A 20,163-nucleotide genomic window follows, 5' to 3' on the forward strand; every position below is an offset into this window, starting at 1 on the left:
TTTTGAATTTGCCTTTTGACACCTGAGATGGTCAGTGAGTCCTCTGAACTCACCGGCCGTTTCTACTGGGCATGGTCACTACATGGTCACTACACGTCAGCCATATTGGAACTATTAGGATGCAAAGCTGCTGTGTCAGTGGGAACCGAGAGGAGGGAGCTCGAGCACGGTGTTGTGGAGAAACCAAAACGGAGAGGGAACCCCACACAGCTATACGGTTATAACGGGATTGTAACACATATTTGCAGGATAGGAGACCGGTTAACGGAAATAGTTGAGGTGGAGCTTCGATAGTAAAGATATACGTGAGTATAACGTGGCCTTATACATTTTTTAATGATGTCGAGGATATTAAATAACTTTAACGCTAGCCAGTTAGCATAGTAAGACACCAGTCATTGACAATGGGTTGCAGTGAGAGTCGGAACATTCTGTTAGCCTACTTTAATTGGCGTTTTTGGTGGAGAAAATACGGTTTCATTAGATGGCGAAAAGGGGAATAAACCCTTTATGCACATGAATATGCATGTTTCTGCAAACAGTGGTGCAGTGTCCGAATCTCACGCCTAGGTGCAAGGTTCAGGGAACACAGAATGTCTTATTCAAATAGTGTACAGCGAGTAGCTACCCCGTGGTGAATAGGGAAATGATACAATGTTGCTAGTTGAAAATAAAAAAGTTGTTACAACATTGTTACAATGTTACAAATTGTAACAACTCTCATGGTTGTTTTGAGAGCTCGCTACATTGTATGCCATTGCATTATGTAGTTCTGTAGCCTGCTCAGCCCCAGTCAATCCGTATGCAATTGTTAATATTACCTTTGAGTAATGTATACTTGCAGGGGAATAGGGGAAGATTAGAGGAGCCCCTAGTATCCTCTGTATTTGACAAGCTGATGTAATTACACAAGTCGAATATGGACTGTTCCTTATTCCACTTGTGTATTAACAAAAAACTGCTCAACTCCATTGGCAATTACAAAGCAACAACTAAATTACGATGTAAAAAAACATGTATAATAACCATCATTGTGTTAGGAGGTTCACAGATATTGAGCTTTCTTCAGTTACTGTCAAAGTGCAAACAGGAGAGCGTGCTCATAAACTGTAATTATTTAGTAATTAATATATATATATTTTTTTACAATGAGTTGCATTGATTTGTTGACTGCATATGATTGCAGGCGAGCAGCATTCTTTTATCTGCATTCCTGAATCATCTATTCGTTTAGTTTTGTTTCAACGATCAGTATCATTATTGCCATGCCTGCTGGTGTAACAAGTTCAAGCTAGTGTATAAAGGGAGGAGTTTGGAAGAGAGGAGGAGGGGCCAGGTGTGTTGGTAAGAGGGTGTCAGGTTATCAGCTCCGTAGCACTGACAGAAGTGCTTTGGGAAGTGATTTGCACCAGTTGGATGTTCTCTGTAAATGTAAATAGCCTACAAATATGCAGTTCTGGAATTTCCTAGGCTGCGGAAATGGAGGTACGTGTGCTATATTTATATCCATAATACAACTGACAGTTTGTGAGAAGCAGTGGTAGGCTTGTTTGGCTGAGAACTGAACGTGTGTCAGTCTCAAGAAGAGTGAGTCTGTGTGCCTGAGATAAGGGGAGGAATTTGCTCATGTCGTGGCCGTGCAAGTAGTTGCATGTGAAACGTCACAGACAGGTCAAAGCCTTTTGCAACATGAATCTTATGTTACTAGTGGCATCAGGCATTCTTTTGTAGAGTAATCATACAGGGTATGGAGAGCAGGGTAACAATCTAAAGTGTTCAACCATATGTTGTACTGAGTGGTCAACCCTCAGAAGAACCCATAGCATACCTTGTTTGTCAATGTTACCTGGTAAATTCCAGGACACTGAGGTATACCTCAGAGAATGTGCTGCTTCAGGGCAAGTCTTCTGGTATGAGTCATCTCTTCACATCTAATGGCTTGTAATAACCAGAAATATCAGCAGTTATAATGTGGGTATGAGTAATAGATAAGCCTATACTTCTGCCCGTGATGATACTGGTACACACGGTGCAATAGGTACCATACACTAACTAACCCTATAGATGTGCTCATAGTGGAGTAGGCAAAATGCTGTGGATGAAACCACACAGGCAAAAACCTGGGTTTCTTTCACCTCAGTGTCATGACAACAATAGTCAAATCAACTGTAGTCAAATCAGTAGTCAAATCAATGAAGGCAGAGATTGTCAACAAATTGTCAGACAAATGTAAGCAGAGATTTTGTTGTGTACAAAATGTACCTTCTGATGTCGACAGCCCCTGCAGAGGGCGATCCAGCTGTTATGTATTGCATCACAATGTTTTGAACAAATTCCAATCTCAGGCATAGACAAGCCTTCTGTTCAATTAGATTTGAGATGATCAGATGTTCACTGCCATTGTATGTAATTACATTACGCAGATACAGGTTGATAATAAGTAGATGAAGGAACAGGCTAACCTTGCAATCTGAGTTTGCCTCAGGCAATCTCAGGTCTTCAAATGCTCAACTTATCTATGTTGATTCATCAATGGAATTTGTATTAAACTGACTTGTCATGTTATTGTGTAAAAATCCAAATGTACACTTTTGCCATATTTGCCATCTGGTTGTAGTTAGTTCTCTCTCTCTCTCACACACTGTGTTGTGATGATAAGCCCTCAGTGGGGAAAAGAGACAATATGGCCTACTGTGCTTGCTAAACATCGACATGCATACCTACTGTACTCTACCTCACCTTCCAGAAGGCTTTTCAAGCAGCACGTATCAGGCAGAACCCAGATCAATGACAGGCATAATTCATTATGGAACCCTTTTTCAATATGATCCTTGGCAAGGTACACGCTGAGCAAAGGCTAGCGCTATCAAATATCTTGTCAGATGTTGTTGTTTTAACATAGGTTTGGAGATCTGCTGTGTAAATCAGCCAACAGCAATTCTAGGACGAGTGGATGGGGAGTTGATTTGTCTCTTCTGGGGGAAAGAAATGCCTGTAAAGCCCATCAACAGTGATTTATTCAAAACAGTTATGTAAAAGTGAATCTGTGTATTGAGACAACAAGGCTGTCAAGTGTAAAACACATTGTAATTCAAGAAGGCAACATCTGGAAGCAAAAACATTTTATACTCTGTCAGTTAGTCTTTACTAAGAATATAGAACCATCAGTCAATAGTGTTCTGCTCAAGAAGAATGGTGGTATGTAGTTAATAACTACAGGGAATGGCCTTATAGACTTAGTCCAATGGGAAAGTGCTTGTGGGAATAACTTTCACTAAACTGCACTCTTGGAAAAAAGGGTTCCAAAAGGGTTCTTCGGCTGTCCCCATAGGAGAACCCTTTTTGGTTCCAGGTAGAACCCTTTTGGGTTCCATGTAGAGCCCTCACAAAAGGGTTCTACCTGGAACCAAAAAGGTTTCTTCAAAGGGTTCTCCTATGGGGACAGCCAAAAAACCCTTTTAGGTTTTTTTGTAAGAGTGTGTATTGCAAATAGAAGTACTCAAATATGCTCTAACCCTCAGTGATTTATGGTGCAGCTCTCACAAGTCTACAGCACACCTTAGGCTTGAATAGTGAACCTGTCTCTCTCTTTCGCTCTCGCTTGTGATGTGAGATGGTCTCGCTCTCTCTCTCTCTCTCTCTCTCTCTCTGTCTCTCCTGATGTGAGATGGTCTCTTGTTTGAGATGGTGTCTCAAAACATCTTTAAAAAATTTGATGACACCAATGGGTTAACTGACATCCGGAGCTTTTACACAAATCAGGAAGCTCTGGCCTCCCAGGAATTCAGCGTTGAGACCACATTATACTGTCACACCCAGCTCTTATCAAGTCACTACTGGGATGTGAAGACCAAATTACCGAACTCAATTCCTCTGAGCCCACACCTTTATTACAATGCTTTCTTACTCCTTTTAGTATGTGTTGCGTACCACCATGCCTACCACCATGCATACCACCATGCCTACCACCATGCCTACTACCATGCATACCGCCATGCGTACCACCATGCCTAAAACCATGGGTACCACCATGCGTACCACCATGCCTACCACCATGCATACCACAATACCTACCACCATGCGTACCACCATGCCTACCACCATGCATACCAACATTCCTACCACCATGCGTACCACCATGCGTACCAACATTCCTACCACCATGCGTACCAACATTCCTACCACCATGCGTACCAACATGCATACCACCATGCCTACCACCATGCATACCAACATGCATACCACCATGCCTACCACCACCATGGCAAGTTATTTTTGTTGAACAGCAGCACACACCCACTGGGCACAGACGTCAGTTCAACGCCTTGTGGTCGGAGGCCGAGCAGTTGCCATACCAGGCGGTGATACAACCAGTCAGGATGCTCTCGATGGTGCAGCTGTATAACTTTTTGAGGATCTGAGGACACATGCCAAATGTTTTCAGTCTCCTAAGGGGGAATAGGCTTTGTCGTGCCCTCTTCACGACTGTCTTGGTGTGTTTGGACCATGATAGTTCGTTGGTGATGTGGATACCAAGGAACTTGAAGCTCTCAACCTGTTCCACTACAGCCCCGTCGATGAGAATGGGGGCGTGCTCAGTCCTCTTTTTTTCCCTGTAGTCCACAGATGTTTGGCTCTGCATTGACGACAGCTTTTTATAGCAAACGAATCCTAAACTGATATGTTGCCAGAGACAAATTGGATTATGTGATTAGCAGCAGAAATTATGTAAATTGCGAGAACACTGACTCAATTGCATTTTATACCTGAGGTTGAACTGATGATCAAGGTGGCTGCCGTCATCACTCTCCTTGAATTTCTTATTTTACATTTCCTGTTCATTGATAGAATGCAAACAACTGGTGTGTATTATTCAGTGAGACAAAAATATTTCTGAAACTGGTAGATATAAATGTATTGAATAAAGCTAACATGATTTCCAATTCTACCTAACTGATAATCATGTCTGTTCTAAGCTATGCATTTCTATGTGAACATTCTGTTCAGAGAATGCTGAAGTGATGTTCTGCTTGGCAGGATCTAGATTTCTTACTGTAGTCATGTTTGACAGTCTGCGGCTGGTTGGAGACAGTGTATTTTTCACATCACTGTAGTTTATACAGCTAATCTTCAGGTCCCAGTAAAAAAATAAATATATATCTATCTGGATTTCACCTATTAGATAGGATTAAATAGAATGAATAGAACGGACGAATCATTGACATGAATTGGGAGTCCCGTTCTATTCATTCTATTTCTATTAATTGAATCCTATCTGATAGGTGACATCCGAATAGATCATTATTTTTTAAACTGGTCCCAGGCCAATAGGATTACTCTGCTAGAGCAGCTGTTAAATGATTACCACGCAAGAACGATTGACCTCTGAGTGGAATAGCAGCAACCCACTGGGCACAGACGTCAGTTCAACGTCTAGTTTGGATTTACATTTGGTTGAGTTGACAACTAACGTGAATTCAATGTGAAATCAACCAAAAATGTCACCCAGTCATTGGATTTAGGTTAAAAGTTGGGTGAAAAAAAAGACAATTCCCTTATGTTGCTAACTTTTTTCAAATCCATTCAGTTTTTTATGTTGATTCAACGTCATCGCATTGAATTTTTTAGTTGAAATGACTTTGGAAACAAAGTTGATTCAACCAGTTTTTGCCCAGTGGGAAGTTGACAATCGTTCTGTGCTGTCCTGTTAGTAATATCATTTGAATAGTACAATTTGAATGTAGAGGCTCTGGGAATTGGGAATTCAGCATTTCTGTACAGTTTTGAGTAAGATTGTGATTCATGACCATCTCCTCCCCTGTGACTCTCCTTGGAAGGGTCAGTGTTGTCTAGGTGAGTAAATGAGTGGCGTGACAGAGCCATAGCGTTGTGCTGAGTCAGACGTAGCCCATGTATAGTCTCATCCTAGACCAGGTGTACTGGTATAGGCCTATCGACATGCGCACGCACGGTCGCATACACACACAGACACACACACACACACACACAGTAATCCGATTTGCAAGCTGCTGTCTCAGCAAGTCCAGTACACATCACCATTCAACAATCACCCAGATCAATCAAACAAGCTAGGTCTGCTGCAGTATGTCAATCCAGTCTGCTCTAGGGGAATCAGGAGGAGTGTTGTAGTCAGTCAGCCAGGTCTGCTGCAGTATGTCAATCCAGTCTGCTCTAGGGGAATCAGGAGGAGTGTTGTAGTCAGTCAGCCAGGTCTGCTGCAGTATGTCAATCCAGTCTGCTCTAGGGGAATCAGGAGGAGTGTTGTAGTCAGTCAGTAATGACAGTTGACTGCCTCCGTTTAAAAGGCTGTGTTTGTCTTCCACACACAGACAGACAGGCACGTGCACGCACACACACACTAGGGAGCTGTGTTTGGAGTCTGACCCGTTCGGGGAGGCAGAAGGACGAATGAACCCTGCAGCCAGAGAGTCCTCAATGTACACTTCCATGGTCTTGGTCTCCGGACCAGACAGAGAATAAAGCCGCCCCCTAGGCGGTGTAGTGCCTGGGAGGAGGTCAAGGGCGCAGTCGTAGGGTCGATGCGGAGGAAGAGATGTGGCACAGGCCTTGTTGAAAACCTCCCGTAGGTCCTGGTACTCCGCGGGAACGGCTGAGAGGTCTGAGGCTTTTCGGCTTTTCCCAAGCCCGCAGGAGAACGCCCAGGTGCAGGCTGCGCCGCCTTGAGGCAATGTGCGTGACAGAACCAGCTCCAACCCAGGATAGAACTCGTAGCCCAGTCAATCAGGGGGTTGTGCCTTTGGAGCCATGACCATCCCAAAACCACGGGTACATGAGGAGACTCAATGAGCAGAAACTGCATGGACTCACTGTGGTTACCTGACACTCGCAGGTTGATGGGAACCGTACTGTGAGTGACCCTGCCAATAGAGTGTCCGTCCAATGCTCTGGCATCCATGGGAATGGAAAGGGGTTGTGTGGAGATGCCCAGCTTCGACACCAGGGTAGCGTCCATAAAGCTCCCGTCGGCCCCAGAGTCCATGAGCACCCGGAAAGATTTAGACCGGTCACCCCACAGCAGGATAGCATGGAGAGGAGTACGAGTAATGGGAGATGGGAGACTCCCTGTATGGGCCCCCAGCGTACTCATACCTACTGATGAGCCTGGGCTTTTACTGGACAGGTGGATATGTAATGTCCTGAAGTTCCACAATACAGACAACATTTGGAGCTCAATCTGCGTAAACGTTCCTCAGAAGACAATCTAGCCCTGCCCAGTTGCATGGACTCCGGAGGAGGCGAGTCGACAGTCCTCGATGATTCCCGGGAGAACTCGGTTGACATCGGATTCTCTCGGGAATGCAGGCGTCGGGGACTTCCGGGATTCTTCAGAGGCGAGGGGGACCCATGGACGATCGCGTGGGGCCAGGAACAGACCTCCTCTCCCTGCTGCGTTCCCGTAACCGCCCATCGATCCTTATGGTCAGGGCTGTGAGGGAGTCGAGGTCCATGGGCAGCTCCCGGGCTGCGAGCTCATCATTAATTCCCTCCGATAATCCGTGAAGGAAGGTGTCGAACAGGGACTCCGGGTTCCAGGCACTCTTGGCGGCCAACGTGCGAAAATCTACCACGTAGTCTGCCACACTACGGGAGTCTTGACTCAGCCGAAGTAGCTTCCGAGCCGCCTCTCTCCCGGACAATCGAACACCTTCCTTACCTCCGCTATGAAATCCTCCAGACTAAGGCAAACGATGGATTGTTGCTCCCTCACTGCCATAGCCAAGGCGAGCGCCCTCCCGGACATCAGCGTTATAAGATACACTATCTTCGAACGATCCGAAGGAAACGAAGAGGGCTGTAGCTCAAAGATGAAGGAACACTGGGAAAGAAACGCCCGGCAGGTTCCAGGATCCCCAGCATAGCGCTTCGGAGGAGGTAAGTGGGGTTCTCGGGAATCCGGGGTAGGCTGGGGAGAAGCACCGCTGGTAGCGTGGTTACTGGGAGTCTGGAAGGTTACCGTTGTGGCTTGCTGCCTAGTAGATAGACCGTGGAATTGTTCCAACTATGCATTGAAGGCATGGTCATGGTGTTCCACCAAGGTATGGAGTCCCTCCACAAGGTTATGAAGTAACTCCTTGTGTCTTCCAATGGTGGCTCCTTGGAGGGAGACAGCATTGCGGAGCTGGTCCGAGTCTGCTGGGTCAGTCATGGCCAGTTCGTACTATCACGACTCAGGATATGACCCAGATGCAGACACAGGAGGCGGATAGTTCGATTCTCAGAATATTTATTAACACCAAGGGGCAGGCAAAGGGCAGGTCGAGGGCAGGCCGAAGTTTGTAATCCAAGTCGATAAGGGACAGAACGGCAGGCAGGCTCAGGGTCAGGACAGGCAGAAAGGTCGGAACCGGGAAGACTAGAAAACAAGATCTTGAGAACTGGAGAAACGGGAAACACGCTGGTAAGACCTGACAAAACAAGACGAACTGGCAACAGACAAACAGAAAAGGCAGGTATAAATACACAGGGGATAATGGGGAAGAATAGGAGACACCTGGTGGGGGGTGGAGACAAGCACAAGACAGGTGAAACAGATCAGGGTGTGACACAGTGGCATTTCATAGTGACATCAATGTTAAAAGAGGAATTGATAGAACCATTTATTTTGATCAGTGAGGAAGAATATACAATCTCTGTACCACACAACTTCTCTCAGTTTATGGCATTTAGTTTCCAATATCTTGACTACGTCCATGTCATTTGAAGCCATGGCGCTTAACATTTTAGTCATTCGTTGCCTTTTTTTAAAACCCAGAATTGACTTATTTCCATCCCATCCAAAGTGTTACGTCATGGATCCCTTATTCAGTCATCGCTGTTCTCTCAGATCATCTCTATTATCTCATCCGCTGTGCTTTCTGCTGAGACAGGTTTAGTCATGAATAATGAGCTTTATGATTAACTGATGTGCTTAGCTGCTCCTGGCTCCTCACTGATAGCAGGGCTTCTGTCTGTCTGTATGTCTGTCTGTTTGTCTTTCTCTCTGTCTGTCTGTCTGTCTGTCTGTTTGTGTGATGAGGTGGTGTTGAAGAAGTCAGGCGCAGGAGGGTAAATCACAGAATAACAGGCTTTAATCCGCAAAATACAGGTTTACGCAGAAATACGTAATACAAGGCACACAGGAAAATACTCCCGTCGATACACAATACACGAGCTCCACCGAGCTTCACAAACCTCCACAATAAACAATCACCCACACAGACAAGGAAGCATAGGGAACACTTATACCATGACTAATGAGGGAATAAGGACCAAGTGTGTGTGATTGAAGACAAGACAAATGGAGTGATGATAAATGGATCGGCAGTAGCTAGTAAGCCGGTGACGCTGAACGCCGAAACCTGCCCGAACAAGGAGGGGAGGCAGCCTCGGCGTAAGTCGTGACAGTTTGTTTTTCTCTCTGTCTGTCTATCGGTCAGTGGAGGCTGCTGAGGGGAGGACGGCTCATAATAATGGCCAGAACGGAGCAAATGGAATGATACCATTCCACTTACAGTGCATTCGGAAAGTCTTCAGACCCCTTGACTTTTTCCACATTTTGTTACGTTACAGCCTTATATAAATAAATAAATCCTCTTCAAACTATACACAATACCCCATAATGACAAAGCGAAAACAGGTTTTTATACATTTTTGCAAATTTATAAAAAATAAAGAACTGAAATACCTTATTTACTTAAGTATTCAGACCCATTGCTACGAGACTCGAATTTGAGCTCAGGTGCATCCTGTTTCCATTTATCATCCTTGAGATGTTTCTACAACTTGATTGGAGACCACCTGTGGTACATTTAATTGATTGGACATGATTTGGAAAGGCACACACCTGTCTATATAAGGTCCCACAGTTGACAGTGCATGTCAGAGCAGAAACCAAGCCATGAGGTTGAAGGAATTGTCCGTAGAGCTCCGAGACAGGATTGTGTTGAGGCACAGATCTGGGGACGGGTACCAAAACATTTCTGCAGGATTGAAGGTCCCCAAGAACACAGTGGCCTCCATCATTCTTAAATGGAAAAAGATTGTAACCACCAAGACTCTTCCTAGAGCTGGCCGCCCGTCCAAACTGAGCAATCAGGGGAGAAGGGCCTTGGTCAGGGAGGTGACCAAGAACCCGATGGTTACTCTGACACAGCTCCAGAGTTCTTCTGTGGAGATGGGAGAACCTTCCAGAAGGACAACCATCTCTGCAGCACTCCACCAATCAGGCCTTTATGGTAGTGGCCAGACGGAAGCCACTCCTCAGTAAAAGGCACATGACAGCCCACTTGGAGTTTGCCAAAAGGCACCTAAAGGACTCTCAGACCATGAGAAACAAGATTCTGTGGTCTGATGAAACCAAGATTGAACTCTTTGGCCTGAATGCCAAGCATCACGTCTGGAGGAAACCTGGCACCATCCCTACAGTGAAGCATAGTGGTGGCAGCATCATGCTGTAGGGATGTTTTTCAGCGGCAGAGAATGGGAGACTAGTCAGGATCGAGGGAAAGATGAACGAAGCAAAGTACAGAGATCCTTGATGAAAACCTGCTCCAGAACGCTCAGGACCTCAGACTGGGGCGAAGGTTCGCCTTCCAACAGGACAACAACCCTAAGCACACAGCCAAGACAATGCAGAAGTGGCTTCGGGACAAGTCTCTGAATGTCCTTGAGTGGCCCAGCCAGAGCCCGGACCTGAACCCGATCTAACATCTCTGGAGAGACCTGAAAATAGCTGTGCAGCGATGCTCCCCATCCACATCTGACAGAGCTTGAGAGGATCTGCAGAGAAGAATGGGAGAAACTCCCCAAATACAGGTGTGCCAAGCTTGTAGCGTCACACCCAATAAGACTTGAGGCTGTAATCACTGCCAAAGGTGCTTCAACAAAGTACTGAGTAAATGGTCTGAATACCTATGTAAATGTAATGTTTCAGTTTTTTATTTTTTATAAATTTGCCAACATTTCTAAAAACCTGTTTTTGCTTTGTCATAATGGGGTATTGTGTGTAGATTGATGAGGGGAAAAAACTATTTAATTAATTTTAGAATAAGGCTGTAAATGAACAAAATGTTGAAAAATTCAAGGGGTCTGAATACTTTCCGAATGCACTGTATTCCGCTCCAGCCATTACTACGAGCCCGTCCTCCCCAATTAAGGTTCCACCAACCTCCTGTGCTGCCGGCTACCTGTCTGTCTGTCTGTTTGTCTGTCTGGCATGCTTTTGTCAGTCTGTCTTTTCATCTGGCTGCCTGCCTAATAATGTAGCCAGCCCTTCTAAATCGCCACCCTAAGAAGCCAGTGAAATACTGATGTGGTGGGTCCCTTATGCTATCTAGAGGGGTCTTATCAAAACCCTGTCATCATCTGCTGTCCGTCTGAACGTGCCTCTGACTTTAATGACCGCAGGAGGATGTAATCTTGAGTACCAAAGGGCACCCTATTCCCTTTTTAGTGCACTCATTTGACTAGGGCCCATAGGTCAGAAGTAGTGCACTATGTAGGGAATAGGGTGCCATTTGGGACGTTACCATAATCTCCACTGGAGGACAAGGTTAGGTGGTGACTGACTGCAGGCAGGCAGACAAGGAGCACTGTGCTGAATCCAAAAACACTGGTGTGGAGAAAATAGTCTAGACTGCTTAACGCTTATTAGATTAGGGCTAATCAATTCTAAAGTGATCAAAAACAGAAGCACATCCTCCTCCCTGTGTCAGGATTCGGTGCGTTCCATCCAGGATTAATACTATCTTCTTTCTTACTTTGTACCACTTTCCCCATGATCTCTCCAAATCAATATATGACAGTCACCAGCCTGCTACCATCATGCAAGCCTTTGAGAAATGTAAAGTACCATAAATGTATAATGTTACTACTTGAGAATGACATGTAATGCTACTTGAGATGACATTCACCGTTACATCACCTGAAACAGCAAAGGTTCTGTGCAAGCAAGCCAAGACCCCAGTGCCTTTGGCAGCGCAGTCTACCAGCCTCAGGGCTGTGCTGAACACATGACCTTTAGGGGGCTGTATCTGCACAGGTGCTGCTGGCTACTGGCTAGCCTCCATTGGTGCGTAGCTTTCAATGGATCACAGTCAGCTCATGTAAATACCCTGAGTAATGCCATTGAATGCCTTCCTAACATTTCTTCTCTCTCTCTGTTTCCCTTGCAGATATTTCCAGGATATCGTCATACTACGCTGGTATGTACCTGGGGATTTTGCCTCCTTGTAATTTGGCACAATTTTCCTTTAATCTTTGCACTGGCAGTAAAGATTCTGTAATTTAAAGTTAATAGTGCTACGTGTGAAGCGCTGGTTGAGTGTGTGTAGTTATTATAGAAAAGGACAAACTGCACCTAGACCTGCTCTAGATGAGTGCAGCCAGATTGCATTTTGCATGTTATTCCCTATACAGTACATACAGCTATGTGACTCTGTGTTAGTTTCCTGGAGGGAGCCCAGGGCTGAAGCTAAAGGCAACATGGGTCTCTCTTCATCTCCTGCAATCAGCATTTCTCTATCTGATTCTTCATCAATATTTAATTGTTTGAACAACATGTACTGGAGAAAATGTTCTAATGGAAAATATCAGATAAGTATTAGTTGCAGTAAACATCTCTGCAAAGGAATGAAGGAATGCAAACTTCTTCCAGTTTGATAGCTATTTCATTTCTCATCAGAGTTTTGACTTAAATCGGCTTGAAATTCTATGGCAAGACGTCAACATGGCTGGCTAGCACAACCTGTTCTCATAGTTTCAGTTCGGAATTGCCGTAATTGGATGAACGGACATTTTTGACCCATTAATTCAGTGTGTTTACAGGGTTAATTCCACATGGTTACAGGGTTAATTCCGCATTGTTACAGGGTTAGAACAGAAACAACTCAAAGGGTTAATGCACTGTTTTCATTAAGTATCATCAAGTACTCTCCCTGCTTGCAAGATAATTGTGAACTGCAGTGGTCTAAGCAGCGTGCTCTGGCTCAGAGCCCAACGAAGGCATATATCCACGTCCTCAGGACCTTTTCAAACGTCCAGAATCGACGGCTCTTTCTTGTGACCACCCTGGTCTACCAATGATCAACAGCCAACTTGACAGGGCTTGAAGAATTTTAAAAATAATAACGTAATGTGCAAATATTGTACAATCCAGGTGTGCAAAGCTTTGGGAAACCCTGCCTTAGAGGATAGAGAAAATAGGAGAAAGATCTGTCTCTACACTCTTACAACCCAACTCGCGTAAACATACAGAGGTACAGGTAAAGGTCTTGAAGGGCTCAGACTTGCGTGTGAATATACTAATGCCATTGTGTTTTGCAACAGGTTTATAACTGCTTGTGCATGTAAAAGCCTAGGCCTGATTCATGCATTATGACTTTATTCCATAGAACCTCTGTTCTGATGTGTGATTGGTGTTGACCTCTGTTCTGATGTATGATTGGAGGAATCAAAAAGCTCCATTTGCCACTGAGACAGGGAGATAGATGTGACCTCATCACACCACAGATACAGTATCTCTGATCCAAGACATTCACTAGGATGGTGATAGCATTGCGGAGTTACTTTTCATTTAACTTAAAACATCTTATGTAACGTCATCAGAATTCCTCACCTGTCTACACCTTGGAGGAAAATGGAATGCTGCAAATGGAAAGCATACAGTAGAGAGGGGAGGAGGAGAGGAGAAGAGGAGGAGAGAAGAGGAGGAGAGGAGAGGAGGAGAGGAGAGGAGGAGGAGAGGAGAAGAGGAGGAGGAGAGGAGGAGGAGGAGAGGAGGAGAAGAAGAGGAGAAGGAGTGGAGAAGAGGAGGAGAGGAGAGGAGGAGAAGAGTGGAGAAGAGGAGGAGAGGAGAGGAGAAGAGGAGGAGGAGAGGAGGAGGAGGAGAGGAGGAGAAGAAGAGGAGAAGAGAGGAGGAGAAGAAGAGGAGAAGAGTGGAGAAGAGGAGGAGAGGAGAGAGCGAGGGACATGTTTTGGCTGATAGCCAGAGGCATGGGGACAGACCTGGTTATAAGGAGGAGGAGGAGGATAAAGAGGAGGGAGAGGAGGATATATTGTTTGCTAATGAGCTGAGCGCTAGTCATGACCCTGGTTGGACTTGATTTGCAGCTCTCTCTCTCACTTTCTCTCCGCTGTCCGTTTTGTAAACAGGAGAAGAGCTGAGTGTAGTTCCCTAAATGAGGTTGAGCTCTCTACTAGTCTCTCGCCCTCCCTCCCTCTCTCTCTCCTCCCTTCCTCCCTCCCACCTTGCCTCCCCCCCCCCCCCCCCCCCCTCCCTCATTCTCTCTCTCCCGCCCTCTCCCTCTACCTCTCTCTCTCTTTGAGTCACACACAAACCCAGCTCACACTCCCTCCTGACACAGCCTGCTCGGCAGCAGTGTTTCACAGCAGCAGCAGCAGCAGTAGCAGCAGCTTGTCCTGAATAACAAACCAGAGCTGAGGAGCTAAAAGGAGCTGTCACATCGGAATAGACTGGCGGTTGTAGTGCTGAATTAACTGAAGGATTGTTTTGTTTAGTTTTTTGTCTCCTCTGTCTTCTACTACACTGTTTTCCAAGTCAGCTACCTCCCGGGCTGGATTAATTTACAAGGCTGTGCAGAGGCACGCAGAGGGATTTATTTAGAGGCTGGAAGCCAATGCTGAGGGGATCTGAAGAGGAATCTGAAGACGAGCTGACAACACAGACCTGTCCCATATTGATCTATCTCTCTCTCTCTCTCTCGTTCTCTCTCTCGTTCTCTCTCGTTCTCTCTCTCTCTCTCTCTCTCTCTCTCTCTCTCTCTCTCTCTCTCTCTCTCTCTCTCTCTCTCTCTCTCTCTCTCTCTCTCTCTCTCTCTCTCTCTCTCTCTCTCGGAGTGACACCAAACATCTTCTCTGACCTGGAAACAGCCTGTCTGTCAGGCAAGGTGGATGTTGGAAATAAAAAAACTCTTGAGGATTTCACTGAGTTGCTCCCTTGAAGTCCTCTCCTCCTCCCCACCTTCTCTCCCCCGTGGCCCTGAGGCAGGGCTGTGTGAACGGGTCAGAGGTGGGCAGCGGTAGGGGCTGTGTGAAGCGGAGAGGGGCTGTGCGGGGTCCTCAGTGGCAGAGGGGGAAGCAGCAGCCTGTCCTGGCCTGGCCTCTATGCGGTTGTGGAAGGGGACAGGGACAGGGAGCCTGGGTCTGGTTCAGGCCGCAGGGTCTGGTGGTGGGATAGACAGACAGGTGCTGCTGCTGCGGCGGCCATCATGGAGAGGAGTGGCTGCATCCCCCTATGCTGGGCCCAGAGCGCCTGTGTTTACGCTCAACACCCTCCACTCCCAAGTATGTATTGTGTACACACAGCAGATATGTTATGCACACTAGGTGCTTCTAGGTAGAGCCTTTTAACCAGTGTTCATCTCAGTGTTTTTTAGAGGTCTTTCTGTTGCTGATGGCTGTGTTTGGATGTGTGAAGACTTGATTGTCGGCTGTTGAATATGAAAGCTACACTGACTGAATGCTAATTCCCAGAACTCTGATATAGTTAGAGATCGATTTGATTTGCCATGCCCAGCTTTATGCAGGTATTATTGCTGCCTCTCCTACTATAACTTGCCAAGACGATAGGTGCACTGAATGTCAATGGCCCAATATGTACAGTAGCATCTTACAGTAGGTTGCCATAGAGACAAAGGTCTTCTTCTCTCATCTCATCACCACAACAAACCAAGCTATGATGGTGAATAAGTCATCCATGGCTGTGAAAGTAATCAGTGCACCATCATCATCTAACGCAGGGTTTCCCAACTCCTGTCCTCATTTTTATTGTAGCCCCGAACAAGCACACCCGATTCAACTAATCATCAAGCCCTTAATGAGTTGATTGAGGTATGTTTGTCCCGTGTTACAAGAAAAATGTGTGCTGTTGGGGGTACTCAAGAACCGGAGCTGGCAAACACTGACTACTGCTCAGCGCTGCCTTACAGGAGGACTGCTGTCTGTCTGTCTGTCTGTCACCTGCACATATTACGGAGCAGAGGGGTGAATTCCCATTAGTCTTGAACTGATTAAATGTCAGGCAGGGCTGTGATTAGTGTTCCTGTGAGGTGACGGGATAGCTGTTGAATAACTAGGCCAGGTAGAGAGAGAACTTCCCAGGCAACAGCAGTAGCAGCAGAAACAGAACTAGCAGCAGTAGCAGTAGAAACAGAACTAGCAGTAGTAGAAACAGAACTAGCAGCAGTAGAAACAGAAACAGAACTAGCAGCAGTAGAAACAGAAACAGAACTAGCAGCAGTAGCAGTAGAAACATAACTAGTAGCAGTAGAAACAGAACTAGCAGCAGTAGCAGTAGAAACAGAATAGCAGCATTAGAAACAGAATTAGCAGAAGTAGCAGTAGAAACAGAACTAGCAGCATTAGAAACAGAAACAGAATTAGCAGCAGAAACATAACTAGCAGTAGAAACAGAACTAGCAGCAGTAGCAGTAGAAATAGAACAGCAGCATCAGAAACAGAATTAGCAGAATTAGCAGCAGAAACAGAACTAGCAGCATTAGAAACAGAAAAAGAACTAGCAGCAGCAGAAACAGAACTAGCAGCAGTAGAAACAGAAACAGAACTAGCAGCAGTAGAAACAGAAACATAACTAGCAGCAGTAGAAACATAACTAGCAGCAGTAGAAACAGAAACAGAACTAGCAGCAGAAGAAACAGAAACAGAAATAGCAGCAATCGAAACAGAAACAAAACTAGCAGCAGAAACAGAACTAGCAGCAGAAACAGAACTAGCAGCAGTAGAAACAGAAACAGAAGTAGCAGCAGTAGAAACAGAACTAGCAGCAGTAGGAGTAGGAACAGAAACAGAACTAGCAGCAGTAGGAACAGAAGTAGCAGCAGTAGGAACATAAACAGAACTAGCAGCAGTAGAAACAGAACTAGCAGCAGTAGAAACAGAACTAGCAGCAGTAGGAACAGAAACAGAAGTAGCAGCAGTAGAATTATAACTAGCAGCAGTAGAATTATAACTAGCAGCAGTAGAAACAGAACTAGCAGCAGTAGGAACAGAACTAGCAGCAGTAGGAACAGAAACAGAACTAGCAGCAGTAGGAACAGAACTAGCAGCAGTAGAAACAGAAACAGAAGTAGCAGCAGTAGAAACAGAACTAGCAGCAGTAGGAACAGAAACAGAAGTAGCAGCAGTAGAAACAGAACTAGCAGCAGTATAAACAGAAACAGAAGTAGCAGCAGTAGAAACAGAAACAGAACTAGCAGAAGTAGGAACAGAAACAGAACTAGCAGCAGTAGAAACAGAAACAGAACTAGCAGAAGTAGAAACAGAAACAGAACTAGCAGCAGTAGGAACAGAACTAGCAGCAGTAGAAACAGAAACAGAAGTAGCAGCAGTAGAAACAGAACTAGCAGCAGTAGGAACAGAAACAGAACTAGCAGCAGTAGAAACAGAACTAGCAGCAGTAGGAACAGAAACAGAACTAGCAGAAGTAGGAACATAAACAGAACTAGCAGCAGTAGAAACAGAAACAGAACTAGCAGAAGTAGAAACAGAAACAGAACTAGCAGCAGTAGGAACAGAACTAGCAGCAGTAGAAACAGAAACAGAAGTAGCAGCAGTAGAAACAGAACTAGCAGCAGTAGGAACAGAAACAGAACTAGCAGCAGTAGAAACAGAACTAGCAGCAGTAGGAACAGAACTAGCAGCAGTAGGAACAGAAACAGAACTAGCAGCAGTAGAAACAGAAACAGAACTAGCAGCAGTAGAAACAGAAACAGAACTAGCAGCAGTAGGAACAGAAACAGAACTAGCAGCAGTAGGAACAGAAACAGAACTAGCAGCAGTAGAAACAGAACTAGCAGCAGTAGGAACAGAACTAGCAGCAGTAGGAACAGAAACAGAACTAGCAGCAGTAGGAACAGAAACAGAAGTAGCAGCAGTAGAAACAGAACTAGCAGCAGTATAAACAGAAACAGAAGTAGCAGCAGTAGAAACAGAAACAGAACTAGCAGAAGTAGGAACAGAAACAGAACTAGCAGCAGTAGAAACAGAAACAGAACTAGCAGAAGTAGAAACAGAAACAGAACTAGCAGCAGTAGGAACAGAACTAGCAGCAGTAGGAACAGAACTAGCAGCAGTAGGAACAGAAACAGAACTAGCAGCAGTAGGAACAGAAACAGAAGTAGCAGCAGTAGAAACAGAACTAGCAGCAGTATAAACAGAACTAGGAACAGTAGCAGTAGGAACAGAAACAGAACTAGTAGCAGTAGCAGTAGAAACAGAACTAGTAGCAGTAGAAACAGAAACAGAACTAGCCGCAGTAGAAACAGAACTAGCAGCAGTAGAAACAGAACTAGTAGCAGTAGAAACAGAAACAGAACTAGTAGCAGTAGAAACAGAAACAGAAACAGAACTAGCAGCAGTAGAAACAGAAACAGAACTAGCAGCAGTAGAAACAGAAACAGAACTAGCAGCAGTAGAAACAGAAACAGAACTAGTAGCAGTAGAAGCAGAAACAGAACTAGTAGCAGTAAAAACAGAAACAGAACTAGTAGCAGTAGCAGTAGAAACAGAAACAGAACTAGCAGCAGTAGCAGTAGAAACAGAACTAGTAGCAGTAGAAACAGAACTAGTAGCAGTAGCAGTAGCAGTAGAAACAGAAACAGAACTAGCAGCAGTAGCAGTAGAAACAGAACTAGTAGCAGTAGAAACAGAAACAGAACTAGCAGCAGTAGAAACAGAACTAGCAGCAGTAGAAACAGAACTAGGAACAGTAGCAGTAGGAACAGAAACAGAACTAGTAGCAGTAGCAGTAGAAACAGAACTAGTAGCAGTAGAAACAGAAACAGAACTAGCCGCAGTAGAAACAGAACTAGTAGCAGTAGAAACAGAAACAGAACTAGCAGCAGAAGAAACAGAAACAGAACTAGCAGCAGTAGAAACAGAAACAGAAACAGAACTAGCAGCAGTAGAAACAGAAACAGAACTAGTAGCAGTAGAAGCAGAAACAGAACTAGTAGCAGTAAAAACAGAAACAGAACTAGTAGCAGTAGCAGTAGAAACAGAAACAGAACTAGCAGCAGTAGGAACAGAAACAGAACTAGCAGCAGTAGAAACAGAACTAGCAGCAGTAGGAACAGAAACAGAACTAGCAGAAGTAGGAACATAAACAGAACTAGCAGCAGTAGAAACAGAAACAGAACTAGCAGAAGTAGAAACAGAAACAGAACTAGCAGCAGTAGGAACAGAACTAGCAGCAGTAGAAACAGAAACAGAAGTAGCAGCAGTAGAAACAGAACTAGCAGCAGTAGGAACAGAAACAGAACTAGCAGCAGTAGAAACAGAACTAGCAGCAGTAGGAACAGAACTAGCAGCAGTAGGAACAGAAACAGAACTAGCAGCAGTAGAAACAGAAACAGAACTAGCAGCAGTAGAAACAGAACTAGCAGCAGTAGGAACAGAAACAGAACTAGCAGCAGTAGAAACAGAACTAGCAGCAGTAGGAACAGAACTAGCAGCAGTAGGAACAGAAACAGAACTAGCAGCAGTAGAAACAGAAACAGAAGTAGCAGCAGTAGGAACAGAAACAGAACTAGCAGCAGTAGAAACAGAACTAGCAGCAGTATAAACAGAAACAGAAGTAGCAGCAGTAGGAACAGAAACAGAACTAGCAGCAGTAGGAACAGAACTAGCAGCAGTAGAAACAGAACTAGTAGCAGTAGAAACAGAAACAGAACTAGCAGCAGTAGAAACAGAAACAGAAACAGAACTAGTAGCAGTAGAAACAGAACTAGCAGCAGTAGAAACATAAACAGAACTAGCAGCAGTAGAAACAAACAGAACTAGCAGTAGTAGAAACAGAAACAGAAACAGAACTAGCAGCAGTAGAAGCAGAAACAGAACTAGCAGCAGTAGAAACAGAAACAGAACTAGCAGCAGTAGAAACAGAAACAGAACTAGTAGCAGTAGAAACAGAAACAGAAACAGAACTAGCAGCAGTAGAAACAGAAACAGAACTAGCAGCAGTAGAAACAGAAACAGAACTAGTAGCAGTAGAAGCAGAAACAGAACTAGCAGCAGTAGAAACAGAAACAGAACTAGCAGCAGTAGAAACAGAAACAGAAACAGAACTAGCAGCAGTAGAAACAGAAACAGAAACAGAACTAGTAG

General features: G+C 44.9%; 1 protein-coding gene across 2 annotated transcripts in view; it reads left to right on the plus strand.

The window, feature by feature from the left end:
- The first annotated feature begins 1,320 nt into the window (after window positions 1-1,320).
- The window catches only part of LOC311140551 (focal adhesion kinase 1-like), a 98,751-nt gene continuing 79,908 nt past the window's right edge, over window positions 1,321-20,163 (plus strand). The window contains exons 1-2 of one of the 2 annotated variants that reach the window (XM_084175655.1): window positions 1,321-1,485; window positions 12,195-12,224. In XM_084175655.1, the coding sequence (XP_084031781.1) occupies window positions 1,449-1,485; window positions 12,195-12,224 (67 nt within the window). In that variant the 5' untranslated portion in view covers window positions 1,321-1,448. Of the gene's footprint in view, window positions 1,486-12,194; window positions 12,225-15,118; window positions 15,325-20,163 lie in introns of those variants that run through there. The other variant, XM_084175656.1, reaches the window with a different exon arrangement.

This window comes from Coregonus lavaretus, assembly GCF_964263955.1.
Source record: "Coregonus lavaretus genome assembly, chromosome: 13".
In the NCBI taxonomy this organism is placed as follows: domain Eukaryota; kingdom Metazoa; phylum Chordata; class Actinopteri; order Salmoniformes; family Salmonidae; genus Coregonus; species Coregonus lavaretus.